This window comes from Mesoplodon densirostris, chromosome 9 (genome assembly GCF_025265405.1).
Source record: "Mesoplodon densirostris isolate mMesDen1 chromosome 9, mMesDen1 primary haplotype, whole genome shotgun sequence".
NCBI classification, from domain to species: domain Eukaryota; kingdom Metazoa; phylum Chordata; class Mammalia; order Artiodactyla; family Ziphiidae; genus Mesoplodon; species Mesoplodon densirostris.
In genome coordinates, this window is record NC_082669.1 from 97994206 (window position 1) to 98011126 (window position 16921).

General features: G+C 37.6%; 1 protein-coding gene across 2 annotated transcripts in view; it reads right to left on the reverse strand.

The window, feature by feature from the left end:
* DGKI (diacylglycerol kinase iota) overlaps positions 1-16921 on the reverse strand; it is a 466299-nt gene that overhangs the window by 32150 nt on the left and 417228 nt on the right. For both annotated transcript variants that reach the window (XM_060107765.1, XM_060107764.1), the window contains one exon: positions 16021-16046. In XM_060107765.1, the coding sequence (XP_059963748.1) occupies positions 16021-16046 (26 nt within the window). The remainder of the gene's footprint in view (positions 1-16020; positions 16047-16921) is intronic.

Genomic DNA, 16921 nt, shown 5'->3' on the forward strand with positions numbered 1-16921 from the left:
CATGTGATGTATTTTAGCAGTGTCCTTCAGGACCTCTAAGAGGAACTTAGGTTGAAGAAGTGTGCCCACATTTCATTCAGTGATAGCTGCAAGCAGATCTGACAGGGCCTGAAAGTGATGGATGGTTATCGGTTTTAACCAAATATCAAGACTGCATGGGAAATGGTGTTTTAAGACCAAGATCCAAGTACAAATGAGTGTGCTCTTGAACTCAAAAAGATGATAGGTTTATAGGCCATCCAGTCATCGGGATGTCCTTAAGTACCTTATCATCTCCTAGCAGCACACTGACCGCTCTGTCAGGTAAAGACCTTTGGACTGAGAAGAAGACTAGCTTTAACCAAAACACTCCTCCCTGGAGCGAAATAAAGCCAAGGAGGAGGTGACACAGCAAAAGTCACTTTCAGGGACATACCAGCAAAATGCACATACAGCAAAAGTGTACCTTTTTCTAAAAAGGTAAAATTTCTAGAGTTTGTCCTTACTTGTAAGTGTGAAGACAGACAAGACCATTTGCATCTGCAATGAAGTTATAAGAAAAACACTAATTTAGGCTCTTTCCCATATCAACATATGACAGATATTGATTGGAAACAGAAAAATTAAGCATTTTACTTCAGAGAAATGAAAAATTAAGTTTTAACTTTCACTTCAATATTATGCTAAGTTAGGACTAAGCAATATCACACCTTAGAAGCAAGAATTATAAAGCAAATGGTTAGTTCTGAAGCTTGCAAGGATAAGATACAAAGTAGAAAATACTTCAGTATATGAGTTGAACTTCAAAGATATTTATTAAAGATCAGATTTTACTGTTCAGTTGCTAAGAGAGAAAAAAGTAAAACTAAACCTTCATTCTTCTTAGGGATTCATATACTCTAAAGACAGAAAGGTGAGGGCATCTATAAAGTAACGTGTGTACACTTACACAACCACATGTAGCTCTGCTTGCTAAAGAAGTAGGGTGATGTATGGGATGATTTCCTAGGGAATTTGTTAGAAATTGTTTAAAAAGGGAAGATTTGCATTGGCAAAAAGATGGCAGGAGCGTTCTCTATAGAGAAGACCGGCAGCGTAGAGCCATGGAGGACAAAGTGATAAGCAGTTTCACTTGATAAAGAAGCAGAACTGAAATGGGAGCATGGAGAAGTGAGTCAGAGAGTAAACAGAGGGTGCTTCCAAGACTCAGAGAGCAATGTGAGGTCAAACACTTTTTAAAAAAATGTCAGTGAAAATCACTCAGCAACTCCATTTTCCAAATATAATCTTGGTCATGCCTGTCACTCTTTTCCTTGAAGATAAAAAGAGCTTAAATCTAGAGAAGAGGAAAAAAGGAAAGTTCGCTGGGAAATCAATACCAGAAGAAGAACGTCTTTGGGTGGGTCATGCTTTCCAAGAAAGAGAAGAAGCCCTCAGGGTTAGTTAGGGAAGATTCGAGAACCAGAGAGACGCATGGTCAGAGAAACAGAGCCAACTGCTGCAGAAACGGTATGGTTTAAACGACTTTTTTGCTATCTTGTAAAACACCACTCATTTTTTCGCAGAGGCTGAAATAACTGCCTTCACTTCCTAGAGTGAAAAGAGGGGATGGGAATGTCACCAGACTGAGCAAAATTCAGTGGACTCTGGCTGCTTACAAATCCCTTTTTCAATAAGCCATGGGGCTTTGCTTTGTCAGGAGAGAAGCTGGAAGCTGCATAATTAAATAGTAATGTATTTTGTTACCTTGATAAAGAAAGCTGCCAGTGTGGAAGCTGCCTGCAGCATTTATGTGCTTTGCAAAGTTTGGTTTCCATCTTTTTGAAAAATGGGTACGTGGTGAGGTGTGAAAATAGCAGTGCTGTTTGTCATCACAAGCAGAAGTAACAGACTGGCACTCAGCTGCAGGAATCCATACTCTAGCAGGGCAGAGGTGTCTCTACAATACCTTTCCAAAATGGCAGATGACATTTTTGGTTTTGCCTCATGTGTTTCATTGTGCAGTATTCCTTCCTAGCTTCGATGCCTCAGTCTACTGAACAGAAGGAGCCTTAGATGTCAGCCAGCTCAGGGTGCTCCGTGAAGACACCAAGGCGTGAGAGCAGTGCTCTGCCTGAGGTTACCCAACCTGCAAAAGGCAGAGCCAAGGCGGTGCCTGGTCCTTCCCACGCCAAGAACAAGGCTCTTGTCTTTGCCTGATGCTACCATCCACGTTCAAGTGACCACTGCCCAGAATGACACAAGTCTTTCTCTGTCCATTGGGCTCCCTGAAGGAGATGTTTAGTTCCAGTAAATTTATAAAACAATAGGCTTAAATAAAGTCATAAGTCCGTGCAAATAGATCTATCGGGTCTATTTATAGAAAAATATATTCCCATTTTCGTTATTTGACATTGATAGTTTTTCTTGCTCTCGCATTTTTACACGCCTGCTCTGTCCCTTTCTTTTGTTAATATCTGCAAGCAAACTGTGTGCTAGGCATAGAGCTAAATGCTTTCCCCATATTATCCAATTTATTCCTCACAGTAAGTCGACTAGATATGTAGTATTATTGTTATCACCCCATTTGAAGGATGAAGAAACTGAGGCTTACTGGGGTTGACAGTTGCTCAAAGGCTACTGTCTAACAGAGCCAGGCTGTCAGCCCAGCATGTGAAAGGCTGATGAGGGAGCCTTTTCTCCCCAGCAGGGGACCACACTACCCCCCCTTATGTGGCTGTACAGACTGTCAGATAGCACTACGGTGTCACTAGGTGATGAAACGAGGTCCTCTCTTCCCAACATTTCCCTGGTCAGCCACGAGGGAGCAGGTTTAGTTGTCTCCATGCCCCATACTTTTCTAGCTCTGATGAGGGAAGGTGCAGAAAATAAAGCTGCAGCACCGGGGAAAGGAAATGCTGTGGTAATGAACTACTCATAGGTATTGTGTGGAGTTACACTGACTGGAAGAAGGGATGTTGCATGAAGCTAAGAAAGTCATACCCTAAAATTCAGAGCATCTGGGAAAAGAGAATTGACACAGAAAGCCGGCAAAATGAGGAAGGAAGCATTTAGTTAACTTCATTATTTTGAAAAAGAGGGGCTGGACTGATGACTATTTTCCCAGCTCTATCCAGGACAGCACCGGCCTAAGGAGCTATAATGGGCATCATGGGCAAGCAAAAATACACACAGGAAAAATGCTTCCAAGATCCTGGAATGTACAGGTTGAAGTAACACATCCAGGATTAACTTCTAGGAACCACCCTAAAATAGGAACAAGGTATTCTAATATTTTGCAACTGGTACTCGTGACAAGAGAGGCTTAGTCTAAGACCATGATTCAGTTGCCAGCACCCACCCAGTTCTTTGCAAGAGAAAGCCATCAAAATAAAAAACAAGCTTTAGGTAGAGCAGATTGGGTGAAAAGTTTTCATTGGCTATTAGAGTTTCTAGTTAAGTAGAACACAGACAAATGGAGTAACAATACCAATGATCCTTATATAAAGACCGTACTGCAATAACTGCCAATGTACCTGCTAGCCCCTTGGTTATATGGGTAACCCAGATAATATCATTCTACAGAGTAAAGAGCTTAAATAAACAGTAAAATTTATAAAGCAAGCACAGTTCTTCATCTCTGCTCTCACAGATGATGACACGCGGACCAAGCCAGTCATTTCCCACTCCCTTTTTAAACACTTACCTGTAGGACAGGTGATGTATCTGTAGGAATGAGATCTATGAAAGCTTCATTTGTTGCTGGAGGATCCACGACACAACGGTATTTGATGACCTCTTCCCACCCATCCACTTAAAAGCAACCACGAGATTAGCCTTCATCCCTTCCTCTCTCCTTTTTTTCTATTACCTTCTTATTTTGCAGTGTTTTAAATACTTTAACTTAAATATTCTCTGAGGCCAAAGGCAATGTAAAGCAAAATTGTATGTAAATCTTAGTAAAGAATACTCCCCCCTCAACACACAGACATCTATAATAAGGCTTCAAAAGCTAATTAGGTACTGATCACCAACACCACATTCCAAAGAACCCAAAAGGATCAAAGGATTATACAGTTACAGTCGATAGATTTAATAAGGGGGAATGAGAGAGAATAGTAGGGTCAGGAAAGAGCTAAAGTAATACAACCTGATTTTGGAAAGCCCCAGGCGGGGGTTGTTTTTGTTTGCTTGTTCTGTTTTATTTTGTTTTTAATCAGCAGTGATTGTCTGTTTTCCTAGGAAATCTGAAAGACTAGCCAAGGAAAAGCATGCTGTCATCTTTTTTTTTTTTTTTCTTTTTTTCATGCTGTCATTTTTGTTCCTTTCCTTTCACACAGCCTTTGGGGAGCGCCCAGTGAGACCACCATAAAAGGCCATCTTTTCAGCACATTAGTAACTGGAAAAGGACCAGCACTAACCTATCCTCTACAAGAGGGAACAATGTTAATGAGGCTACAATGGAACTCAAAGATTTGTACTGGAAGGTGCTGTTTGCCAACACCACATACTGCAGCAAATGTTACAGTGAGACTTGTATAGAGGGAATCAGGTCTGTGCCAGGGCATGGCATAGAATGGGGCAACATTTCTATTCATTGAGTATAGAGTTAAATAAGAAGGGCAACACCACCCATGGAGAAAAAATTTGGAATACACTCAAAAAACCAGTCAGCGAATAGGGAAGGATAAATCACGGGCATTTGAGTTGTTAGAAAAATTCATCATTGTTTGTCCTTAGACTCGATGGAGGTGGTTCAAAAACACAGAATTAATGAGCACAGAGGAGGGGCTGGAATGAAGGACAATGGAGATGGCTTGCCAGAGAGATGGTAGGAGGGTACGTAAGCCATATGGCTGTGTGAATACAAGGGAGATGGGATCTGGAGAGGGGCCCCCAAGCAGGAAGTAGAAATAATTCATTCAAGCAAGTAAACAAAACCAGGGTGAGGAAGAACCTCAAAAGGGAGCACTAAAAAGTTTGAATCTAAATACAAAAGCCAGTAGGGAATCCACAGTCATAAACTGAATTGGGGGCAAAAAAACAAAAACAAAAAAACCCTCTAGCAACTCTGCATTAGCTAGCCCAAGGTCATTGCGAAGTGGCATACTGCGATGGCCAATATTGGAAACTCTTCCTAGCAAGGCAATTAAAGATCTGCAGATGTTTCCATCTGTATCATTAGCCAAGCTTACTTATCACATTTTACTAAAAAATAGCTTATAGAAAATAAAAAGGAAAAACATCTAACTTTCTTAATCCACTCTACTCTTCTGGTCATAAAATAATTGTCTTTCTATGTGATATTTTCTTAAGGAAATAGCTACCTTTCAAGAATTCTACCTTTTTAAGATTGAGTGCTACTGACCGGAAATTAGATCCCTGTTTCCTTGCTTATGGAAGTATGGAGGTAAAATAAGTGGACAAGAATATAGCTTTAAATTGTTTTTCTGTGTCAAGGGTACTGCTCACTGATACAAGAAGAAAAAAATAAAATCTCTTTTCTAACGACCAATTCCAACCCAATAATTATGAGGTCTCCTTTCAACAAAAAGAATCAAGATTTCCTATAACATTAGCTCAAAACTTAGCCATGCTATTGACAGACTATATAGATGGGGGCTAAAAATGGGATCTGGATCTAGAGTATGAGTTTGGATCCTAGTTCTACACATGTGACCTTGAACAAGTCACCTAATAGGTTTGTGCCTTAGTTTCCTCATCTGTAACATGGGAATAATAGTAGTACTATGATTGTTGTGAAAGTTAAATATATATAAAACATTTAGAGCAGTTGGTTCAGTATGTAATAGTTTGGTGTGACCTTAAAGTTACTAAACCTCTCTAAACCTCAGCAGAACATCCCTTAAGCCACTGCCTGGAACTTATTAAGTTTTAATAAAAACTGACCTTGTTTTTCAGTTTTAAGTACACATAAGAGTATATTATGCCAAAGAATTTCAAAGGAGTAGTTGAACTTATTTTTGCTAAAACACAAGGACCCAAACCATTAATCCCTCCAACCTTAGTTTCTCAAAAATCAATTATTCTTTAAAAATTTTTTTTAATTTCAGGAGGTATCATAGATATTTAAAAATATATATAACTCTCAAGATATGTAACTTTTATTCGAATAAAAAAGAATATAGGTTTCTCTTTTTGATAATAAGGGGAATGAGCTACTTCCTTAACAATTTAAGCTAAAATCCTAGATTTAAAAAATCAGGAAATGTGGGAAGATGGTGGTAATAGTTGCAGCAGACTATTTGAATATTCCTGAGTCTCCACATATAGAGAGACAGAGGAACCAGAAGAACCAAAAACACATGGTCAACATTTAAGACAAAGTAACAAGATACCCTTATAAACCTCAAAATTACGAGTGGCTGGAGAGAAGACACCAAGAGTCAAATGACCTGCATTCTATCAACGTCTGTGCTGGAAAGCACAGGGAAGCAGCAGGCAGCTGATGGACCTGAGAACAGGAAGCCTCAAAACAGCCAACAGGGGTTCACTGAACAGTACAGTGGGCCAAGGTGAGAACACCTACGAAAACTGTCTGAAGCTTTTCCCATTCCCACAGCACATGAGTGCAAGGGCCCCCAGTAAGGACTAAAAGTACCTGGAGCACTGCAGCCCCTGTAAACTCTTAAAACTGACCATCCAGGGCTCCCCTTCAAGATAGGACCCAAAGTGAGGGTAATCTTCTAAGTGGAGTACACACTGAGCAGAACAGGGACAACAGGAGTAAAGGAAAGAGGTCTGGATAAAAGCGAGGCTAGGGGTCAAAGCCAGGAAGTCTGAGAAAGCAAGCTACCACATTAACAATACACAAAACCAACACAAGAAAGAGCTCTCTGAAGTTAGAACAGCTAACAAGTGTTTTTCTTTCTAAATTTCAGAAAAACTAATTTCATATAAAGTATCAAAAAAAAGCATGTAAAATCTCACATGAAGGAAAAAAAACAAGAATAAGGAACAGAATAACATTCCCACAGATAATGGAAGTGAATCACAAATACTTGCTATAAAAAAAAAAGTAGTAACGTACTGTTTCAAATGAGCTTAAAGACACATGATACAAAGAAATATCATGTATCAGAATTAGAATAACTCAGAAATGAGGTGATATTAATTCAACAAAACACTAAAAATAAAAGAATAAAACATTTTGCAAATTAAACTAGAAAGAACACAAGAACAAATAAATTCAACCAATAAAGCCTGAAGTAGAAGAAACAAAGAACTTTTAAAAATCAAAAAGAAAAGAATGTGAGAGAAAATGGCAAAGGTTGAAGCTAAGCAAAGAAGATAAAACAAACATACAAAATGAACTTCTGAAGAAAACCAAAGCAAAAAAACAGAACAAACACTTAATTCAAGAACACAGTTCTGAAGTTTAAAAAATAATAAACTTTATATTTAAATAGTGTCATGTCTCAAAATGATCTACATCCAGGCATATTTTCATAAAAATACTGAACATTAAAGGAAAATAAAATATCCTTTGGGTATCAAGACCAAAAAAAGTGACTTTTATAAGGAGAATATTATCATTAGACTTTAATAGCAAATGCTTTATGACAGGAGAAAAATGTAATATTTAAAATGTCAAGGAAAGAACATGTGCCCCAGTGAGTTTGTATGCAGCACAACTAATTTTCAAGGGTGAAAGACTCAGACCAACTGCTATTGTATGAAAAAACTGGTTTCCTAAGGAATCTACCAGAGAATGTGGTTCAGACAACTAAAATAACTAGAGAGACTTAGACATAATGACTGGTGATGAACATTAACTAGTTACTGTCATTATCTGAATACGATACACTCTGAATTAATGTCTCTGTGTTTCCTATGCATTCTAAACAAGAACCAAACAAGCATCCACACACACAAACTCACAAATGGAGAATTTATTTTTAATTTTTTTTTTTTTTTTTTGCTGTACGCGGGCCTCTCACTGCTGTGGCCTCTCCCGTTGCGGAGCACAGGCTCCGGACACACAGGCTCCGCGGCCATGGCTCGCGGGCCCAGCCGCTCCGCGGCATGTGGGATCTTCCGGGATCGGGGCACGAACCCGTGTCCCCTGCATCGGCAGGCGGACTCTCAACCACTGCGCCACCATGGAAGCCCTCAAATGGAGAATTTAATTTATATTAATCAAGTTTGGTAGTTTTCTCTGGTGACTGGAAAACCTCTCTGAAGGACTTAAAGAATTCTCGTGCATAAAGGCCCAAGGAAATGAGCAGCTCACCTAGAATAATCTTAAATGGACATGAATAAAAATCAGTAAAAATGAACGAGAAAACAACTTTGAAGAAATTATCTGGGATGCATTCCAGAGAAACAAAGAGATATAAAATAGGGAATAGAGGGTAAAACATATATAGGATAGCATGAAAATATCTAACATGCATCTAAATGGAATTCCAGAAGGAGATATATAGGGAAGAGAAAGCATTCAGGTAATGTTTGTATTTAAATGTCTGTGTTAGAAAAAAAGTAGAAAAGGAATAAAAATAACCCAAATGATTAGAAGGAAGGGAACTATAAACATAAGAAACTAATGAAACAGAAGACAAATACATAATACAGAGGACCAATGAAGGTAAAAAATGGTTTCTTGAAAAACCAGTAATATAAAGGGCTCTAAGCCTCTGGTGAGAGGGAGAGAGAGGTGGAGGGGAGACAGACAGACAGACAGACAGACAGACACACACACACACACACACACACACACACAGCAGGCACAAACAATATTAAAAATGAAAAGGTAGATGTAACCTCAGATCTCATAGAAGTTACACAGACAGTAAGATAGTATTTAAAAATGTATGCCAAAAAATGAAAAATAACTTTAATAAAATGGATGAATTCCTTTAAAAATAGTTACCAATACTGATTCAAGAAGAAATAGAAAATCTATCTCCTCCAACATTAAAAAATACAAATCTGTCATTGAAATTTTCCCCACAAAGGGAATGCCAGCCCCAGACAATTTTACTGATGGGATCTTCTAAGATATTCCAGAAATAGATAACTCAAGTGTTACACAAAGTCTTCCAGATGTTAGGAAATGAGGAGATGCTTTCCAATTCATTTTATGAAGGTATGAACATCATACATGCACCATACTATAAAAAAGAAAAAAGCCAATCACACTCACGAATATGGAAGTAAAAATTCTAAGTAGAATATTAGTAAGCTGAACCCAGCAATATATAAAGGAGATAAATGTAATAACCAATTTGAACTCATCTCATGCATATAATAGTGGTTTCTACTAAAAAATCAATGAACTGCACCATAGTAAAAGATCCAATGAGAAAAAGCATATTATCATCTCAAAAGATGAAAAAAAATTCAGTAAAATTCAATACCTGTTGAATTTAACAAATTTGAATGAAGGAGAAAATCCTTAAAAGTCTATCCACAGAACAACCACACCATCAACACCACGACTACCTGCCAGTGACCTTCACAAGTAATGGTGACTTGTGGATGGCACTAACTTGGAGGTCAGGAACAAGGCAATACTGCTATCTCTACGTGTATTTGATACAATACTGAGTGTTCTAACTGGCACAGAAAGAATGAGAAAGTACTCATACAGAGCACAATGACTGGAAAAGATGAAACAAAGTTCTCAGGAAAATACTTTCCTCACAAAAGGACCCTTCAGATAAAGTTTATGAATATAAAAGATTAGCAGGAATCCTGATTCGAGATTTTGAAACAAGATTCTAAGTCAATTGCCTTTTAATACACCAACAATGTTCACTTAGAAAATACAATTTTAAAAATATAAAATCTCACTAAAATGTTAAGTACTTAGGAATATATTTAACAAAAGATGGCCAAAACCTTCATGAAAAAAATCATAAAACTCTGTTGATAGGCACTTTAAAAGGTTAATTAGTTAAAAATAATTAAGTGTAAAGAGATGTGGTTTGAGATGAAAAGACTCATTATCATAAAAATATCAATTCTCTTTATACTCATGTATAGATTCATGCAATTGCTGTGAAAATTGCAACACAAAACTTGATAAGCTGATTCTAAAATTTACCTGAAGAAGCAAAAGTACACATACAATCAAGACACTCTTGAGGAACAACAAATTTTAGGTATCTCCCAGATATCAAGATTTCTACCAAAGTTACAGCAATTAAAACAACATGGTATTGTACAGACATAGACATATGGATAAATAAAACAGAAAAGGGAATCTGGAAACCCACAAATATGGGGAGACAGAACAGGCTTTGCAAGTCAGTGAAGGAAAGTCCCTGTTTGAAAAGATAAACCACAAACTGGAGAAAATTTGCAACACATAGTCTACACAAATTTTTTACCTAGAATACATTAAAATGTTTATGAATCACTGAGAAAAAACAGCCCACTGGGAAAAAATGGGCAAAGGAAATAAAGAATTACATAGAAAAGTAAACACAAATGACCTACAAATATATGAAAAATGCTCAATCTGATATGTAATTATTTAATGCAAATTAAAATCACAAGATACCATTTGACATTCCCACCAAATTGGCTAAAAATTTTAATCAGTTAATATCAAGTGTTGACAAAGGTGGATTATTAGGAACTCTTACTGCAGTTGGGAGTATAAATTAGAATGATCACTTTGGAAAACAGTTCGTCATTATGTGATCAGTTAAATATGTGTATAACCTACCACCTAACTCTGCCATTGCCAGGTTTAAACCCTAGAGAAATTCTTGCAAAGGGACACCAGGAGGAGTTATGAAAAAGAATGTTCATAATATTGTTTGCAATAGCAAAAAGAACAAAAACAAACAACGAAAGAAACCCTGGAGCCTACCTAAACATTCATCAGCAGAATTGGGGTATATAAATTGTTATATAGTCATACAACAGAACACTATACAACATGAAAAATTAATGAAATGAATATGATGCTCATCAACAAGGATGAGTTACAAAAGCATTATTCTGTACCAAGGAAGCAAATCACAGAAGAGTTTGCAAAAGAATTCAATTTATAAAAGTTCAAAATAAGCAAAACTATACACATATACACACATATATGGAATACATATATAAAATATATATTTATACACACACATATATCCATAGGTGAAATATGCATACGTGTAGTAAAATGATGAAAAGAAACAAGGGAATTTTTAACAAAAAAAAGCAAAGTAGTAGCTATCCCCATAGGAGAGGGAAGAGAATGTAATCAGAAAGGCAATCACGAAGCTTCCAGATGACTACAAGTATTTTATTGTTTAGACTGGGGGCTGGGTACACAGTAGTTCCTTTGGTTATAATTTAAACTGAGCAGATAAATTTTATACATTTTTATGAATATTTCTATTTCAGTAAATGTATATATACATATATATTTATACTAGAGAGAAATATGAATCTATGGTATTTGAGCCAGAGACAGCCACTGATGTATTAAAGAGCTTTAGGCCACTCTGCAATGCGTTTCCCTGCACAACCCACTGCAAAGTAAAACTGCCTCAAATCCTGACAGTGGCTCGTCCTTGGGGACTTAACACTGGTGATTATGGCTGTTGCAGTTTTTATCTCCAGATAGCCTCCACTCCCATTCTTGTTCATTGTGTTACTGTTGCAACAGAAGAACTACCATATAAAGTGAGAAAGAACCATTTTTACCAACAACAGGTCTGGGGGCTAGGACAGGAGAGGGATACCTGCTTCAGACATGCCAGGGGGAATCAGATTGTTGGCATTTCCTCTCAATTAATGTCTTTTACTTTGTAAGTGAACAGACATTGGTTGGAAGCTGACCCTCTGTCAGTGCCCCAGCACAGAGGCATTCTGAGAGGCCATAAAGCAAGCAAGCTAAGAGGACAAGACAGAATCTGAGAGCTCAGAGCAGGCGAAGCAGCCTGGGAACCCACCAGAGGTGGCTCCAGGGGCAATAGGCACTAAATGCAGACAAAACTTGTAGGACAGGGCAATTCATCACCATCAAGCTTATCTACTGACAAGGAGTAGGACTCTGGCTTCCAGCTGTAACATTAAAATGTAACGTCCCCCCTGGGACTTAGCATGGCAGGCTTCCCTGAGCTTCAGTTTCACTCAGTTAACTAATTATGAGAGAATGTGACATTGGTATTTACTTTTTCTACTGAGACAAATCATTCCCAGCAGGAGGGAGAAGTTGTTATTTTTGGTCTGTTGTGTTTTGTCATTAAAAGGAAATTACTCACACAGTAGTAAATAACCTCTTGTTAGAGGGAAATTTTTTTCTTTCTATAATTCTATCAATTCACCTGAATGCTGACAATCACTTCTTTTGTTTTCTGGGGACATGGTGGGTAAATGAGCAAGAGTGGAGTGTTAGAACTGGGTTTGAAAATTAACTCTACCACTAACTAGCTGTGTGATCTTCAGCAAGTTATGTAAGTACTGTGAGTTTCCCCCACTAAAAACTGAGGAGAACACATTTACTGGGTAGTGTGCTTTGTTAAAGATGAAATGATGTAGCTGAAACACTTTAGCACAGTGTCTCCGCACAAGAAGCACTCAGTAAATTTTAGCCTTTATTCTTAATGACTCTGATACTCTATGATAAAAATAGAAACATTCTACATTTCACTTATGCCTTATATCATCAATTTCCCATATCTCATGATCCCGTATCTAATCAGAAACTGTCCCTTTACTTTGTCACTGCAGGCTAAATTGTGTATTAACCATTTTACTCCTCCTCACCCAGATATAAAAAGGCTTCCAATAAAATTTAATATTTAATGATAATGCTGAAAGAAACATTTTTCACACCCCTTCTCCTCCCCAGCACATCTTTTAACTTGTCAAAGGCAGTATGTAATGCTGAGCAAACATCATAATAAACACATACTTCCTCATCCACTGCTGACATCAACAGCATTATGTTCAGGGTGCTTTTAACAAATTGGAAAGTGATTTCACAGGTGATTTCACAATTGAACTCGTAACAATCCCATGAGGTAGGCAGGGTAGATACGAATAGCCTCACTTTACAGGTGAGGAAACTGAAACTAAGAGGGAAAATAACAAAGCCACGATATCCAAGCACATTTTCCATGAAAGGATAATCTGAGGGGATCGAGAAGGTCAGGGTTATTGGACTTTGGAAAATTAGATTTTCTCAAGAATGAAGTCTGTTCTGGGGATAGCCAGAGTGACCAGTCAGAGAGAGGAATAGGATCACTGGTGGAAAGCAAACAAAATCGAAAGTCAAGAGGCACAGAGCTTTCTTTTCCAATTTCACAATCCATTTGCCCAATGTGCCTCGATTTTTCTACCCATAACTTTGAGAAAGCAAAAATGCTACTTCTTACCCCTCTTACAAGTACACTGCAATGTCATTATTGTACACAACACAAGCTTGATGACATGATGCTCAAGGTTTAATGCTAGCCACAGCAAACATGAACACTTTAAAATGTATAAACATAAGAAAACACATTTTAAGTACTAATAGAAAATCTTGGTGATAAAGAAAAGGAAAAGAATATTTTTCTAAGGATACATGGGCTAGAAGATATGAAAATTAGGTAAGATTAGATCAATCAGCATTATAATTTTACATTACATATTTGAATCATTTTTGGAAGTTGCAGAATCAACGTTTTAAAGCCATGAAAATGTAAAAGCCCTCTAATTTGGATAATGTTTCTTTAACTAATCACATATACCCACTTCTTAAAATAATCGATTCTGAAGTGCTGTTAATACTGAACAAGTCTTCCGGGTAGTTGTCACTGTTCAGGACTCCCCAGGACATTGACACTGCTTGCTGATAGCCCATAACCCTTAAGAATCCCTAGCGGACTACAGAATTGTAATTCAGAAGCCCATCCCCCTTTATTCTGGAATGGGAGATTAAGTTCTTACAGACAGGAAGGCAAATGCAAACAAAGGTCATTAAAGGAAACCCTAGTTCAAAATAAAAACCAAACACAAGTTTCTGGTTTATCATTTGAACCGGAAAATCCAAGGACCTCTAAATATGCAATAAAAAACCTAGTCAATACCAACATCGATGAGCAAAATAGCATATAACAGTAGGTCATCATTAGGTGGGTGATGCCTAATTCTGACTTAATAGGCCTGAACATAATTTCCCCTATGATTTTTCACAGAACATGATACAACTTCATTCCAACACTGGGAGAGACTTTATGATACGGCAGCAGAACAGGCCTACTTAAAAACTCCACCTCTCTCTAAGTATTCAATTAATGAACATCTTTTGAATGTTTGCTGTTTGTTGGGATCTATATCAAAGAACTCACAGTCTAGCAGGGGAGACAGGTAAATCAAGCAACCAATTTTTAAGTTAAATTCTAGGATGAAGAAAAATATGCGATGCAATGTTAAGTAGGGCAGAAAGCTCTCACGGATGATTAACCACGCCTCAGATGGTAAGTATAAATTGTCTATGGCAAAAAGGAGGAGTGACTTCTGTCAGAACAGCCTGGCTAAAAGCAGGGAAACATGATAAACGTGCTGAGTTTCAGAAATTAGATGTAGTGCCGCATGGCTAGAGCACAGAGAGAATGGGAAATATGCCAAAGAAGCAATGAGCAGTAGAGGAAGACAGAGTCCATCACTTAGGACTTTCTATACCATGTTTAAGTTCAATATTGGAAAGATGAATACAATTATTGGTCTATTGAAAAAATTTCATCCTACAGGCAATGGGAGTAGATTTTTACCATAATCAGTTTGGTGATATGTAGGTATACAGGGAAATAAAAGAAGGAATTCTAGAGGTATGGGTATGGCTATCAGAAGACAATTTTAAAAGTCCAAGTAAGATATGGAGTGGCCCTAAATTAAAGGAATGGGGATGGAAAAGAAAACAGAGGTAAAAGAAGTATAAAAAACAGAGTTGATAGAATTTAGTGGCCAGGTAGCAATGGGAGGGTGAAGAGGAAAGCTTAAAACAGCTGTCTTTTTTTTTTTTTTTTTAAACTTGCTTGGCTAAATAGATAATGGTGCCTTAGCTGAATTAGGGACAGCATGAAGTGGAATGTCAGTGGTACTCTTAGAGTCCTGGCTTATCCCTCTTTTATAAAAGATTAATCGAATTTCACTTTGTATTGCAGTACATATGTGTCATTTCACTGCCCCCTTCCCCAAAAGGGAACCAATCAAGCTCCTTGAGGGAAAAAGTTCTGTGTCACACATCACATTGTCCCTGCACATAGCTCCATATAGCATATCTGTATAACATGATTATATAACATAACTGACCCATTGTAAACACTTAATAAAACATTTCTGAATGACTGATTGAATAAATGTACAACTCCAAACCTTAGATGTGTCAAAACTACACATTTTATCCTTTGAATAAAATAGTCATCTCTTAAAATGCAAATAACTCACCTCAACTGCGTAACAACTCAGACTACTACCAATTTCAGACTCATAACATTCTTTGCAAATCTCAATGTCCATTCTGGAAGGGACTTCTGGAAATATCTACTACAAATCCCCACTTTAAAGGTGAAATCTGTGACTCAGAGAAGTTACATGACCAGCCAAAAGTCACACAGAGTACAGCTGACGCTTGAACAACATGAGTTTGAACTGGCAGGTCCACTTATATGAGGAATATTTTTCAATAGTAAAAACTACAGCACTACAGCAACCGCAGTTGGTTGAATCTGCCAATATGGAGGAACTGCAGATATGAAGGGCCAACTCTAAGTTACACACAAATTTTTGACTGCATGGAGGGTGCCCCCAGCCCCTGCATTGTTCAAGGGTTAACTGTATCTGGAGATGGGACAGAAATCAGAATACGTTAAGCTTTGAAATATTGGTCAACCAAAATAGTCGTAACAGATTTGAAGATAATACAAGACATCAGATTTAGCTAGAATGCATTAAGTTTTTAAAAGCGCTTCATATTGTGCACTAAAAAAACACAAAGTGAACATCTTAAAGACATTTTCTTAAATAATTCTTCCCTCTGACAATGAAATGCAAGGACCACAGCTCAACTTTTAGTTCTGAATTAGTATAAGTAAGACAGATTCTTACCGTGATCTTCTGAAGAGACTGGTGACCTAAAATGAGATAATAAGCATGATAAATCTTTTGTAAGCGACACTGATAATTATAGGTACAACAATGATCAAGAATAAGCTCATAGAAATTATACCCCCAAAATTCAGTTAAATAGAAATTCAGTATAGTAGTAGATGGTGTAATTGATGTGTTGGTTGTATGGTATATTCCAATTAATAACTCCCAAAGCTTACCTGGATTGGTTGAGTGGTAGATGTTACTAAAATAGTCTATTAGCATGGTGTCATAAGACTGAAACACACTTAAACTGTCTGGATTTATCACACCCAATAAAAGAACTCACAGACATGTGGTGATGGATGAAATCCTGTGAGTCACTAGTGCTGAAGGCCAGGCCTCCATAGAAAATACCAGGGATGTAACTAAGCACTAGATGAAGTGTCTGTACGTAAAAAAGCAATCTACTTGGACAATAAAACGTGAGACAGAAGTAGAGAAACGGCATGTGCCCTTATCAATACTGCTTTTCGCTTCCACTCACTGTGGAATTTAATGTTTCAGTGAGTATGACGTAGACCCTCTACGTGTTGGCCTTGTCTCTGAACCTGTGAGAGTCAGGATGAGGCAGGAGGGCAGCCATTGGGATCCCACAGAACTTCTACAAAGTGATAACGTCTGCATATCATTTGAGGCTCAGGTCTAATTACAATATTAAGATACCAACGGATCATCATATCAACCCCTTTCACAAGAATGACCTTCTTTTTTTCCTCGGCTATTAATTGAGGTACTTTGAGCAAAACAGACACAACTTTGTTGATGAATTCCCCTCAAGTTTGAAAGATACAGTCTTGACTACTGACTCATGCTTTTCTTGGGAGAAAGAGATGCATAATTCTGCATTCAGAGGTGT